The 15383-nt window shown below is 38.2% G+C and overlaps 1 protein-coding gene across 16 annotated transcripts in view; it reads left to right on the forward strand.

The window, feature by feature from the left end:
- The window catches only part of LOC128703610 (calbindin-32), a 474209-nt gene extending 467443 nt beyond the window's left edge, over positions 1-6766 (forward strand). For all 16 annotated transcript variants that reach the window (XM_070101219.1, XM_070101210.1, XM_070101221.1 and 13 more), the window contains 3 exons: positions 251-322; positions 1737-1882; positions 3075-6766. In XM_070101219.1, coding sequence (XP_069957320.1) covers positions 251-322; positions 1737-1882; positions 3075-3204 — 348 coding nt within the window. In that variant the 3' untranslated portion in view covers positions 3205-6766. The remainder of the gene's footprint in view (positions 1-250; positions 323-1736; positions 1883-3074) is intronic.
- Positions 6767-15383: the final 8617 nt, after the last annotated feature.

The raw sequence follows: 15383 nt of genomic DNA on the forward strand, positions 1-15383 counted from the left end.
AACATTCTGAAAAGTGATAACACCTTAAAACATGTGCATACCATAATAATTTATAGATTTTTACATATATTGCATGTGTTGTGTCTATGATGTTGCTCTTATGCATGTTGCCTTCACAGTTGTAAGGTTCATACTTGTTACATTGACGAGCACTGCAGTACATGGTCAAAATGACAGTAATAAGACTGCCAAACACAACATCCTTGGATAAAATATGCATGGTTTAAATGTCTGTATTCTGTTTTTTCAGGATAACAATGGCACCATAGAAAATGAGGAGTTGAATGGCTTCTTGAAGGACCTTTTGGAGTTAGTGAAGAAGGTAAGATGGACAAAGATGTAGTTTGGGTATCTCTTGCTGTTGTGGTTAGTATTAATTGTTGTGATGGTAATTGTTTCTGTGATTAGTAATAGTTATGGTGATATGTGTTTTTGTGGTGGGTATTTGTTATTGTGATGGTATTTGTTGCTGTGATGGTATTTGTTGCTGTGATGGTATTTGTTGCTGTGATGGTATTTGTTGCTGTGGTGGTATTTGTTGCTGTGGTGGTATTTGTTGCTGTGATGGTATTTGTTGCTGTGATGGTATTTGTTGCTGTGATGGTATTTGTTGCTGTGGTGGTGTTTGTTGCTGTGGTGGTATTTGTTGCTGTGGTGGTATTTGTTGCTGTGGTGGTATTTGTTGCTGTGGTGGTATTTGTTGCTGTGATGGTATTTGTTGCTGTGGTGGTATTTGTTATTGTGATGGTATTTGTTGCTGTGATGGTATTTGTTGCTGTGGTGGTATTTGTTGCTGTGGTGGTATTTGTTGCTGTGGTGGTATTTGTTGCTGTGATGGTATTTGTTGCTGTGGTGGTATTTGTTGCTGTGGTGGTATTTGTTGCTGTGGTGGTATTTGTTGCTGTGGTGGTATTTGTTGCTGTGGTGGTATTTGTTGCTGTGATGGTATTTGTTGCTGTGGTGGTATTTGTTGCTGTGGTGGTATTTGTTGCTGTGGTGGTATTTGTTGCTGTGATGGTATTTGTTGCTGTGGTGGTATTTGTTGCTGTGGTGGTATTTGTTGCTGTGGTGGTGTTTGTTGCTGTGGTGGTATTTGTTGCTGTGGTGGTATTTGTTGCTGTGGTGGTATTTGTTGCTGTGGTGGTATTTGTTGCTGTGGTGGTATTTGTTGCTGTGATGGTATTTGTTGCTGTGGTGGTATTTGTTGCTGTGGTGGTATTTGTTGCTGTGGTGGTATTTGTTGCTGTGGTGGTATTTGTTGCTGTGGTGGTATTTGTTGCTGTGGTGGTATTTGTTGCTGTGGTGGTATTTGTTGCTGTGATGGTATTTGTTGCTGTGATGGTATTTGTTGCTGTGGTGGTATTTGTTGCTGTGGTGGTATTTGTTGCTGTGGTGGTGTTTGTTGCTGTGGTGGTATTTGTTGCTGTGGTGGTATTTGTTGCTGTGGTGGTATTTGTTGCTGTGGTGGTGTTTGTTGTTGATATGGTATTTGTTGTGGTCGAATGTGGTAACCTTCAAAACTAAAGTTAGTCGGACCTGACAGAATATATCCATCTATTATTTGATGACATTAGAATGACTTGGATGGACAGGACTTTAAAGGTGGAACATGACGAACAGTTAAAATGAAGTTGAGTGGACTTGTTCTATCATATTGTGATACAATAAAGCTTCATGCAGGAGCTGGGCTCCTACATGAAGCTTTATAACCGGGGGATAACTGACTTCCTTCACAGGATTATGATGCGCTGGACCTGCAGGAATTTCAGGATGCCATTATGCGTGGCTGTGACTTCAACAAAGATGGAAAGATCAACAAAAAAGAACTGACCATGATCCTCCTCGCCCTTGCCAAGCATGGGGCAGATGACGATATGCAAAGGTGAGAACTTCTCTCATACCTTCCTAGCTCCTCGCCCTCCTTTTCTTGATGTACACATCCATTGATCGGATACAGGCTTCTTTCACTGTACATAGGTACAGTGGCATGTACATTCACTACTTTTCTTACCTTGCTCCCTCTCTCAAGTAAAACATTCTTATTGCTCTCTTTCTCCATGCCCTCTGCATTTGTGACCCTCAGTTCTTTGACTCGGAAATTTCCGCTCTTCGCAATTCATTTTATTTCACCATGGCTACAATTCTGATTTCATAAACTCTTGCTAAATGAACTTTCTTCTCACCCAAACACTCTACTCCTGTGAAATCTTTTCCTTGCCTTCCCTATATTTCCAACCTCTCAAATCTTAACAACTCTCTCCATTCCTTAGACTTCAAACCTGCTTTTAATCAAACTAACACCCTTTGAAGCAATCTAGTTTGTGTTGCTTCTTACCATAACTTCTAAGTCCTTTTCACATTCTGTAAGGTAAAGTTCTGTATTATTTAGTTTATAAGTGTTAGGATTATTTACATTACCAAGCTTTGTATTTATCTACATGGAACTCTATTTTTTACTTTTCTGACTATGACATAAGCTTGTTTAAATCCTCCTGAAGTACAGTGGCATCTTTGTCTAAATCAATTATTCTACTTATTTTTGTCATCAGCAAATTTGCTCATAACACCAGCCATCACAATACCCTCCCCACCAACACCAGTATCCCTTACCCACATACACCAATACCTCTTACCCACATACACCAATACCCCTTACCCACATAAACCAACACCCCATACCAACCCAAATCACCATAAAAATCAAATCCCCACTTACACCAACATCCCATTTCTACCTAGCCTAACCATAAACATCCCCACTTACACCAAAAATAAATTCCACCACCTACCTCTAGGTGGTACCCACCAGGTGAGTCACTAATCACTGGGTAGTATCCACCAGGTGAGTCACTAACCACTAGGTAGTGTCAACCAGGTGAGTCACTAACCACTAGGTAGTATTCACCAGGTGAGTCACTAACCACTAGGTAGTATCCGCAAGGTGAGTCACTACCCACCAGGTAGTATCCACCAGGTGAGTCACTCACCACTAGGTGCTGCCCCTCTAGGTGAATCATTAGTCACTGGATGGTGCCCACCAGGCAAGTCACTAACTACTTGCTTTCTTTCCTCAGTGGGATGGGCATGGCAGCCAACAACCCTTTAGCGGAGATTGCAACAATGGGCATGAAGGCACTTAAGCTACAGAAATTGCGAGTCCGGCACTTTGTTAACCGCACCCTTGGCACTAACACCACTAGTTAGTTAAACTAGTAACCACTAACAAATGAGGGGAGAAGACGCTGATGAAGAAGAGTAGAGTATATGAAAAGGAAGATGAATTTTGGTCTAAGGTGTGAGAGGGAAGTAACAAAATTGTAATAAGACACGAGGTAGTAATTTAAGGTTTATATAAATCCTTGTAAAAACAGTTAAGGTTTACTAATTGAAATAAAATAAAATGATTTGTCTTCTATCCATAAAATGCAATTATAGCAGCAGTTTTGGTTAAGTGTGATAATTTACGCGTTTTAGCTAAAAAATGATGTGTCAGAAAATGCTTTATTATGCTCTGAAACGTCAAAAATCAGGTGAAGAAACCTTTCATTTAGGCTAAATTCTTGAAATGCTGAGGATGTGCCTGTGTGTATGCACATGCATGCTTGTGTGCATGCATGATGTTCTTCAGTAAATCATCCTAGGCCATTGTATCCTGTTATTAATAATTCCATAGGTAAGAAGCTTTCTTCAGTTCCCCTAATTATTGATTATTATGAATACGTATATCATAATGCATAATTTTACACACCTGGGTAATCCTAGCATAATGCTTGCTGAAGACTAATGCCCAAGAGGACAAGCAGAAGATTTAAGTTTAAGTAACGTAAACAAATAGAGAAAATTTTTCTAAGGCAAAATAAGTTGTAGGGGGAAGGGGATGAAGAAGGAAGAGTAGTTTTATCTCTTTGCTACTCAATGACTGTATAGCTTTAATTCATTTGGTCTAAGTGCAACAATGGAAGAAGAAAATGAGCTTCTTCTCTTTACTATTCCAACAATGAATAACTTTAGTTCATTTTGTCTGGCAGCAACAAACCAGTTTTAGTTGGAACCGACTTGGTCTCACTTTTATCACCCCAAGATATCAGGTTGTGAACATAATGTTGACCATCTTGTTGTCAATCTCGGAGGTCTCCGCCAAGCTTATATCTAGCATTTGTACTGAGAAAATTGAAGTTAAAAGATCTCGGCAACTGACATTTTTACATTCCACGCCTTTACACTGTCATCTTAATATTAGAAGAATGTTTCATAAATGAATATCATGATATGCTAACCAGATCATCTTTGTATTCTCAGCAGTTATATTTTGTGTTACAAAGCTTGTGCTTGAGGGCAAGATGAACTTGGGACTTGGGAGATCTCTGTGTCCGTCCCTGTGACCTCGCCAATAGTTCAAAAGATAATACTGGACCCTGTGTATGTTGATGCAGCTGTCACATATAATATGCTTCCAAACAAAATCTTTCAAATTAGATATATTCTTAATGCAAATTAACAGTATACTTTTTGTGGAATGACAAAACACATCTGCCTAAATCAGCATTTCAGGCAACAGATCTTATTGAACTAAATTCAGTGAGTTAATCCCAAAATGACTTGATTTTCGTTTTTGTGTTAACCTGCCTGGTATCGCCACAGAAGCCGGGCATCAGACAGACAGAACCTTCCAGGCGCTAAATTCATGCTTGTCGAATAGCATTATATAATAAAACTTTATGGAGTTCTTCACAAGAAAGACTAAAAATGTCAAGATGTATTAAGTGCAGTTGAAACTTCAGTTTTACTAGCATTTACGTGAAAACTAAAATCATATGTTGCATGTATAACATGGCAAAATTTGCTTTTCAAGGAATTTATACAGTAACACTTGCTGAAAAATCAAAAGTATTCTAGAACAAGAATTCACTAATAGCTAAAATTTAGGACGAAGAAACAATCAGGTTTTATATTGATTTCAGTTCATCATTATCACGAACCATGAAATTTAAAGCTTAGCACTAGGCCTTATTGTATCTCTTGTTTATAACCAGAAAAAATAACAGTTTCTTGAGGCGACTGTATTGTGGTAGTGCCGTACTGTCTTCATACCTTCTTAGACTTGCATATTTTTCATTATTTCCAGTTTTTCTTTAATCTTCCAATATTAAAAAAACCCTTGTGCTAAATATCCATTTCACACTCACTTGGCAGAACGGTAATACCTCTCTGGGTGGTGGCTGTCTACTAACCTACAACCTAAGATATATATGTATGTCGTGCTGAATAGGTAAAATTGGTCACTTAGCAAGAACTCATTTAAAATTAAGTCCTTTCTAAAATTTTCTCTTATACGTTTAAAGATATGTCTTTTTCATTTATGTTAATGTAAAAATTAATAATTTTGTACCAAAAGAACCTTAGAAAACTTACCTAGCCTTATTATAACAAGTGCAATTTAATTTAGCCAAATCCAACTAAATATATTTTAGATAAGTTTACAATAATTTAATAATAAAGAAACACAATAAAATATATTTTTCTGTTAATTTCGAAATGATGGTTTTGAAATTATTGAATACACAAATTTTTGCTTGCTTTATTCGGCAAGAAGAGCATTGGTATTTAATCCAAAATCGCAAGTTTTTACCTGTACGTATGTATATATATGCACAACATATATATACATATGTGCTTGTGTGTGTCGTGCCAAATAGGTAAAACTTGTAATTTTTACATTAACATAAATGAAAAAATATATCTTTAAACATATAAGAGAAAATTTTAGTAAGGACTTAATTTTAAATGAGTTTTTGCTAATTGACCAATTTTACCTATTCGCTATGACATATATATATCCAGCTCAAGAGGATGCAGCATGCAATGATGTTGATGACAGCCCCTGTTTGGTACAGCTTCAGTATAGTCCATTTATCTACAATACATTCTTATTATAAACCTTTTCCTCCTTGTTGATGGGTGTCTTCTATGCATGATTGCTTCTGTGTCCTCTTCCAACTTCTAGGAGCAGTATGTATTATACAAGAACGTTATTATTTGTATTAAGTAGCCCATCAAGAACAGTGAAATTTGTGCAGTGTTTATACTTACAGACCTCTCAAGCTGTGAACATAAGAGATAGCCATGTAAACTGTTGTGCAACCAATAGGTCTATACGAGATACTTTGCAAGAGACTGACCCAGGATGACTTGTACATGCCAATCAGGACTAGCTACCGACTTCATTTTGTGCAGCAACATTTTGTTAATTTCTAAGTAAGCAAGGACTGTAAGTACTACCTTTGCCAGCCAATGGTGATATGTGGCTACACTTTCTTGTTATATCTGTGTTTTAAAATCATAGTATGAATACCAAAAAAAAAAAAAATGCCTAGCACTGAAAGCAACGCTGCCAGATGCTGGCATAATAATATTTCTTTGAGTAGAATATGTCCCTCTTATGTATCTATATTTAGAAATATTTACAAAACCCTGTTTGTGTGTATCATTATGATACATATCATTCCAGAGAACAAAGTAATGTCTAAGTCTGGCATCGTCATTAGGATCCAGTAACACTATGTTCTACTTGTGTAACAAATAATCAATTTAAAATTTTTATGTCATGTTGTACATTGTAAAGGTCTTTAAAACTTTTAGACTTCAAATTCACTTAACAAAAATAAAACAAGTCGAATAATAGTTGCCGGGTCTGTGATTGGAATGGTTTAACTTCGTTTACTGTAATAAAAGTTTTCAATAATAAATAAAAATCCTCCGTTACAAAGTAGTGTAATAACCGTCTGCAAACACAACCCCTCTAACTCGCCTTCCACGCCCCTGTTCACAAAAAATCTCTATAGTATAGAACACAAAACCACCTGTTCACATGTCAGGAACTAGGCGTATCGGTGTTAATTGGCTATTGAGAGTCTCATCCTGAAAAAGGAACTAAGGACCCAAACTGAGATGAGTCACACTACATAGATTTGTTGAGTTATTCTGGTTATTAGCTGCACTGAATTAAAAAAAAAAATGACTAAAATTTTGAACTCATCTTCCTAAAGATGGGGGCTAAGGTAAGGGGGTAAGGGGTGTGTCCCTTGTAGGTAATAGCAGTTTTATTGTGGTTTTGTCAACTAAGTGATCTTCTATCGACAAATGTTGATAGGAAAGTTCTAAGACCTGAGGTATAAATTATGTAGGTAAGTGTATCATTCAGAAACTTCGTTGTGAATCATATACTAAGGGCTCTGAGAGATGAGCCAGTAAGAACTTCCATTAATTCTCGTGGGACTCTACCTTTCTCAGTGCATATTCTCAGTCAGCATAAAAGAGTCCCAGTGGATTTTCCTCAAGGCTGCAATCATTTTTATGAGGGCCATGGCCAGAAATTGTCTTACTCCATCTTTCTCTTAAATGGCATGCAACAGTCCTTGTGGAGGGATTCTAATCAGGATCGACGGTTCACCCATTTCCCACTCCACCAATAACCTTTGGGTTATTTTGGGGCAAACATTTTTTTTTCTCTGAAAATGGGAAACTGGCATGGCTGAATTATTTGTTGATATCAGTAACAAATCTGAGAAACTTCACTGTGGCCTTACAACAGAAACACTAAATAACTACAAAAACACTGAAAACACTACAAAAATACTAAAACACTACAAAAATACTAAAACACTACAAAAACTGCTAAAGCACTATAAAAATTGAGAAAAAGATACAAATGCTAAAATCAGGACAAAACATTATAAAAACAACAAAAATACTACAAAACTCCATAAAAAATATTACAAAACTACAAAAAAAAAATACAAAAATACAATAACAATATGTTAACTGCAAAAATGCTACAAGAATATTACAAAAGCAGAAAAAGCACTGTAAAAACAGTAAAAATACAATACAGAAACACTATACAAACTACAAAATCATTGCAAAGCCTGTACCCTTAGCCTGGAGACAAAGGCTCTTGCTTCACACTGTGAGGGTCTGGGTTCAATTCCCAGCAAAGGGGTGGAAACATTGGACATGTTTCCTTACACCAGTTGTCTATGTTCACCCATCAGTAAAATGGATACCCGGGTGCTAGTGGACCAGTGTGGGTCGCATCCTGGGACAAAACTGACCTAATTTGCCCGAAATGCTGTGCATAACAAGTGGCTTTCTATATAGTAGTATGTCATTGATGTCAGCTATGGCCTGTATACCTTGTGTATTGTGTAATATGTCTTGCACATGTAGTAAATATTAAAGATATTATTATTATTCTAGAAACTATAATTATAGAAACTGCAAAAACACTGAAGAAACACAATGAAACAGTACAAAACAACAAAAACACTAAAAGATACTTTAAATCACTAAAATTTAGAAAACACTATAAATACAATAGCAAAAAAACACTACTAAACCTGCAAAAACACTACAAAAAATATAAAAAAAAAAATACTACTAAAAATTATTGTAAATGCAATACAAAAATCATGCAAACCATTACAAAAGTCTATAAAAATACTATAGTCTAAAGTCTGTGAAAATACTATATATTCCAATTAGCTCTTCTAGCTCTGTACCATTCTCTCATTTACCCTTACCTCACCTGTGGTATTTGTGCATGGGGCTCAACCACAGCAAATCACCTTAAGTCTTTAATAATCTAACAAAAAGCTGCAGTGCAATTGATTACTAACTCCTGCATTAGACAACACATTCCACCACTTTTCAAGAGTCATAACTTGCTTAATATACAAAACATCCATACTTATTATTGTGCCTATTATATACACAGAACACTATACAGTGGACCCTCAGTCAATGATATTAATCCGTTTCAGAGAGCTTATCATTAGACGAATTTATTGTTAGTCGAATTAATTTTCCCCATAAGAAATGATGGAAATCCATTAATCTGTTCCAGACACCCAAAAGTATGAAATTTTTTTTTTCACATGAAATATACATTTTCCTACACAGAAAAAGAAGGATACATGCACAATAAATACTGTACTAAATGAAGAATAAATGACACTTATCTTTATTGAAGATGTAGTGATGAGTGATAAGACACTTGTTTTTCTTGAACACACTGGGATTTTCAGAGTGATACATGAGTAAAGGCTTCACTTTGCAATCCCCACTAACATTACAACAAAACATGAGAGTTAGCTTGTCTTTCATAGTTTGTGTCCTGGGAGTGCCTTTTCCTCCTGAGTAATGTAGGTCCTGTTTGGCATTTTCTTCCAGAACAGGTTTGTTTTGTCACAGTTGAACACTTGTTGGGGGATGAGTTTTTCAGCTTCGCCATGCCTTATCACACTGTGTATGCCGCTACGATTATTAAATCTCTCAAACCAACCTTTGCTGGTCTTAAATTCAACAATATAAGTAATAGTTCCAGGCAGTTTTTATTGTTCACCTGGGTGTTAGTCGACTGGTGTGGGTCGCATCCTGGGGACAAGATTAAGGACCCCAATGGAAATAAGTTACAGTCCTCGATGACGCACTGACTTTCTTTGATTATCCTGGGAGCCTAACTCTCTGGGGTTAACCTGCTCCGCATGGGTCAGTAGGCCTGTTGCAGTGTTCCTTCTTTCTTATGTTCTTATGTTAATTATTTCTTGGTAATTGTTTCTCGTTAAGCCACACCAACAACAGTCTCTCCATATCTTTGAGTAGTACAGCTGATGGTGGTGCAGCAGCAGCTGACAGTGGTGCAGCAGCAGCTGATGGTGGTGCAGCAGCAGCTGACGGTGGTGCAGCAGCAGCAGCTGACGGTGGTGCAGCAGCAGCAGCAGCAGCTGACGGTGGTGCAGCAGCAGCAGCAGCAGCTGACGGTGGTGCAGCAGCAGCAGCAGCAGCTGACGGTGGTGCAGCAGCAGCAGCTGACGGTGGTGCAGCAGCAGCAGCAGCTGACCGTGGTACAGCAGCAGCCGACCATGGTACAGCAGCAGCAGCAGCAGCTGACTATGGTACAGCAGCAGCTGACAGTGGTGCAGCAGCAGCTGACCATGGTACAATAGTATTTCGATAGTATTACTCACCCTTTTTACCACAGGGTTGGCACTAGAAGCTTTCTTTAGGCCCAGGTGGCTTACTTAGCAGTTACAAGCACTAAAATCAATGGAATAATACATAATTTATCGAATGTCTGCTTGCAACCATCCACCCTGGCTTGTTAACAATGGCACACTAGCTGAGCTGAGATGGATGCGTTCAGGACGAATGATGTTAATTGAGTTTTTCATCGTTGGTTGGGCCAAAATTTTTATGCTAAAGCATTTCATTAGTCGATTTTATCATTAGATGATGCCTTCATTGGTTGAGGGGTCCACTGTACTCACATATAAACACTCCTCTCAAACTCCTTCCTAATAACTATAACAGAAAACACAGCCGTGATGTGAGACACAAATCACTCTTCGATATCCCTTGTGTCCATCTCTATGCAAAAATGCTATACACGTAAAGGACCTGATGATCTGGAATTCATTGCCAGAACACACTTAAGGACCCCTGTCTGCAAATCAGTTTAAGGGCCTACTAAGAAATCACCTCATCACCCAAAATTAACCAGACAAACCATACCTAATACCTACCAGTTACTCAAAAGCTACTCATATTGTGCTGAGGATTGCTCAACCACTTGCCAACTACAAAATTAGGATGTCTAAATTTCATTGTTTTAAATACAGTGGACCCTCCGGTTATCGGCCGTAATCTGTTCCAGAAGGTTGGCCAATAACCGAAATGGCCGAAACCTGAATTAATATTTCCCATAAGAATTAATGGAAATACAATTAATCCATTCCAGACAAAAATATTCACAAAAAAATAATTTTTTTTTTAACAATTATGTAAGTATTACATACCTTTATTGAAGGCTAGTGCTGGCTTCTGGAAGATACGGAAGAGGAAAGTGGGAGGAGTTAGTGTTTGGAAGGGGAATTCCCCTCCATAAAGACTTTAGGTAGCAAAGACTTCTCTGGGGTTACTTCCCTTCTTTGTCTTTTAATGCCACTAGGACCAGCTTGAGAGTCACTGGACCCCTGTCTCACAAAATAACTGTCCAAAGTGCTCTGTTTCTGGCATCTCTTTAAGATTTCCCTGAAGTGGGACAGGGTTTTGTCACTAAACATGTTGCAGATATGGCTTGTTTCAGCTTTGTCAGGGTGGTGTTTCTCTACATAAGCTTGCACCCTAGTCCACACTGCACACACCTCTTTAATCTCAGAAGAAGGCATCTCCTTCTCTGAAGCAAGTTCCTCAGCTGCAGTCTGTTGCTGTTCAGGTTGAAGGAAGCTCTTGCAGCTCTTCAGTGGTTAGCTCTTCCCTGTGGTGCTCTACCAACTCTTCCACATCCTCACCACTTGCCTCCAACCCCAGGGACTTTCCTAGTGCCACATTAGAGGCTACAGGGTTGGCAGGGTCAGGGTCAGCCTCAAGCCCTTCAAAATCTCTCTCTTGGACACAATCTAGCTACAGTTTTCTCCAAGCAGAGTTCAAAGTCCTGAAAGTTGCTCCCTCCCAAGCCTTACCTATAAGGCTTATGCAATGGAGGATAGTGAAGTGAATCCTCCAGAACTCTCTTAGGGTCAACTAAGTGTCCGATGTCACTTTAAAGCACTTTTGAAACACTGCTTTTGTGTAGAGTTTTTGAAGTTAGAAATGACCTGCTGGTCCATGGGCTGGAGGAAAGGAGTGGTGTTAGGAGGCAAGAACTTCACTGTGATAAAACTGAAGTCCCTAAACACTTGGTCTTGCAAGTCTGGAGGATGTGCAGGAGCATTGTCCAGTAACAGGAGGCACTTGAGTGGTAGTCTCTTTTCCAGGAGTATTTTTTCACACTTGGGCCAAACACATCATTAACCCACTCTTTGAAAATTTGCCTTGTGACCCATGCCTTATGATTAGCTTTCTACATCACACACAATCTATTCTTCATGACATTGTTTTTCTTGAACACACTGGGATTTTCTGAGTGATACACGAGTAAAAGCTTCACTTTGAAATCCCCACTAGCATTACCACACAACAAAAGAGTAAGCCTGTCTTTCATAGGCTTGTGTCCTGGCAGTGCCTTTTTCTCCTGGGTAATGTAGGTCCTGTTTGGCATTTTCTTCCAAAACAAGCCTGTTTCATCACAATTGAACACTTGCTGGGGTTTGAATCCTTCAGCCTCTATGTACCCCTGGAATTCCTGCACAAATTTTTCAGCCGCACATTTGCCAGAACTTGCAGCCTCACCATGACTTACAACACTGTGTATGCCACTACGCTTCTTAAATCTATCAAACCATCCTTTGCTGGCCATAAATTCACAAACTGCAGCACTTTTTCCAGGCATTTTCTTTGCAAGATCCTCATGCAACTGCCTTGCCTTCTCACAAATAATAGACTCCACAACACTGTCTCCAACTAATTCTTTTTCCTTAATCCACAATAATAATAACTTTTCCATCTCTTCCATTATTGGTGTCCTTTGTATAGTCAGAAAAGTTACTTCTTTTGCAACATTAGCATCTTTGATTTTTTCTTTCTTTGCCAGGATGGATGTAATTGTTGATTTATTCTTGCTGTACATCCTGGCAAGTTCCATCACTTTCATATCACTCTCAAACTTTTCTGTCACTTCACACTTAAATTCTATGGTGTTTCTCACTTTCTTTACCACATGAACTTTCTTTGGAGCCATGGTTACTTATTTCACAGTTGCACTGCAAAAAAAAAAAAAAAAAACACTAAAAACAATGGAAAACGCAAAATGTTTGGATGTATGAGCAGAAGCTTCCTCAGCCACTGAGAGACAAAGCTAAACTGATGCGCAAGCAGCCACAGCTAGCGGATGGACATGTCCCAAACAGCCGATCACCGAATTAAAGGCTGATAACCGGGCGCCGAAAAACCAGCCGATAACCGAGTTGGCCGATAACAGAACCGGCCAATAACCGGGAGTCCACTGTAGTACTAAATTGTAATATGTTATATTGTGCATTAGTGTTCGCAATAAAGCTAACAGAATCCTTGGCTTCATATTTAGAAGTATAAATAATAGAAGTTCTCAGGTTGTTCTTCAACTCTATATATCCTTGGTTAGGCCTCATTTAGATTATGCTGCACAGTTCTGGTCACCGTATTACAGAATGGATATAAATGCGCTGGAAAACGTACAGAGGAGGATGACAAAGTTGATCCCATGTATCAGAAATCTTCCCTATGAGGATAGACTGAGGGTCCTGAATCTGCAGTCTCTTGAAAGGCGTAGAATTAGGGGGGATATGATCGAGGTGTATAAATGTAAAATGGGAATAAATAAAGGGGGTGTAAATAGCGTACTAAAAATATCTAGCCAAGACAGGACTTGCAGCAATGGTTTCAAGTTGGAAAAATTCAGATTCAGGAAGGATATAGGAAAACACTGGTTTGGTAATAGAGCTGTGGATGAGTGGAACAAACTCCCGAGTACAGTTATAGAGGCTACAGCATTGTGTAGTTTTAAAAATAGGTTAGATAAATTCATGGGTGGGTGTGAGTTGAACCTGACTAGCATGTGCTCTTTCCTTAAGTGGAAGTGACCTGACTAGGTGGGTCATTGGGTTAATTGGGAGGGGGGAACATGGACCTGCTTTGCATGGGTCAGTAGGCCTGCTGCAGTGTTCCTTCTTTCTTATGTTCCTAATTGTTTTAAATTGTTCTTTTTTAATACTGTAATCTGTATAAACTAATTCAATAGTGTAATTATTGTCTACTAGACTTATCAGAGCCATGTATCATTACCTAATAGAATATTCATTTCTTTGTACTCACTAACTTATCTAGTGACCATATGAACTATTATTGCCTTCCTAATCTTAAGTTAATTTTTAAGTTTGCCCAAAATGCTTTGCATACAAAGGAGCTTTTGGCATGTACACCCAACTATTATATTCCTTTGTACAACCATGTATCATGTCAAAATAAATTTCCTGTTCTTCTTAAAACACTACATAACCTACAAAAACACTATAAAGGCATATAAAAATAAAACTGCAAGAAAATCTTAACATTACAAAACAAAAAGACACTATAAAAACTATGAGAATGCTACAAAACTACAACATGATGAAAACAGCATAAAAACTAAAAAAAAAAACTGCAAAAACACTACAAAACAATATAAAACACTAAAACCACTTCTAAAACACTATAAAAATGTAAAACTCTACAAAAACATTATAAACACAGTGAAACCACAGATTTCGTCCTTAATCCTTTCCAGAAGGTTGGTCGAAATCCGAAATGGACAAACACCGAAATAATATTTCCCATAAGAAATAATGTCAATCCAATTAATCCATTCCAGACACCCAAAAATATTAAAAAAAAATACATTTTATAGAGAATAACTATTGTTTTACATACAGAAAACAATGAGAAATAAATGTAAATGACTAATTTTAATGGATAAGTGAACATTTAAATCACTATTACATACCTTTATTGAAGACTCTTGTTGGCGTATGGAAATTATCCCCTCCACAACACTATCTCCCGCTAACTATTTTTCGTTGATCCACCCCAACAACAACTTCTCCACATCTTCGATTGTTTGTGATCTCTATTTTGTTAGCATATTTACCGTTTTCACAACATCAGCTTCCTTGATTTTTACTTTCTTCGCCATGATGGAACTGATTGTTGATTTGGACTTGCCATACATCCTGGCGAGTTCGGCCACACATACTTCACTTTCGTATTTCGCTACAAGCTCTTTCTTGAATTCTATCGTGTTTCTCACCTTCTTTACCTGATATTCCTCTACGTCTTATCATGTCCTCTAGAGGTTCTGTCTCTTATTCTCTAGCTTCTTGGCTGGCCAAAACCTTCACTCCCTTTCTTGGTACCTTTTCTCCTGCCCACCTCCGTCACTCTCAAGACTTCATTGAGCGGGTTCACTCTCTCCCAACCTGTAAGATGCTTAGTCTCGACGTTGAGTCCCTCTTTACCAATGTTCCTCTTGATGATGTCTTTGATTTTCTTAGAAGGCCAGTGAAAGGTTTCTTCATCTCCCTATACCTACTGATGTCTTTCTTGATCTTATCTGATTCTGTGTGGACTCTAATTCCTTTTCCTTCCAAGGGAAATATTATTCTCAAACCTTTGGTGTCACTATGGGCTCTCCTCTTTCTCCTGTCCTTGTTAATCTTTACATGAAATACTTCAAGACTGTTCTTCCTACTATCGATGTGCACCCTTTACGCTGGCTCCACTATGTAGATGACATCTTTGCTCTTTGACCTCATGACCCTAGTCTCTTCCAGCCATTTCTTGATGCTCTTAATAATCTTGCCCCTTCCATTAAGTTTAAAGCTGAATGGGAATCTAATTCCTTGCTTGCTTTCCTTGATGTCCATGTCCACCGC

Source organism: Cherax quadricarinatus, chromosome 76 (assembly GCF_038502225.1).
Source record: "Cherax quadricarinatus isolate ZL_2023a chromosome 76, ASM3850222v1, whole genome shotgun sequence".
Classification (NCBI taxonomy): domain Eukaryota; kingdom Metazoa; phylum Arthropoda; class Malacostraca; order Decapoda; family Parastacidae; genus Cherax; species Cherax quadricarinatus.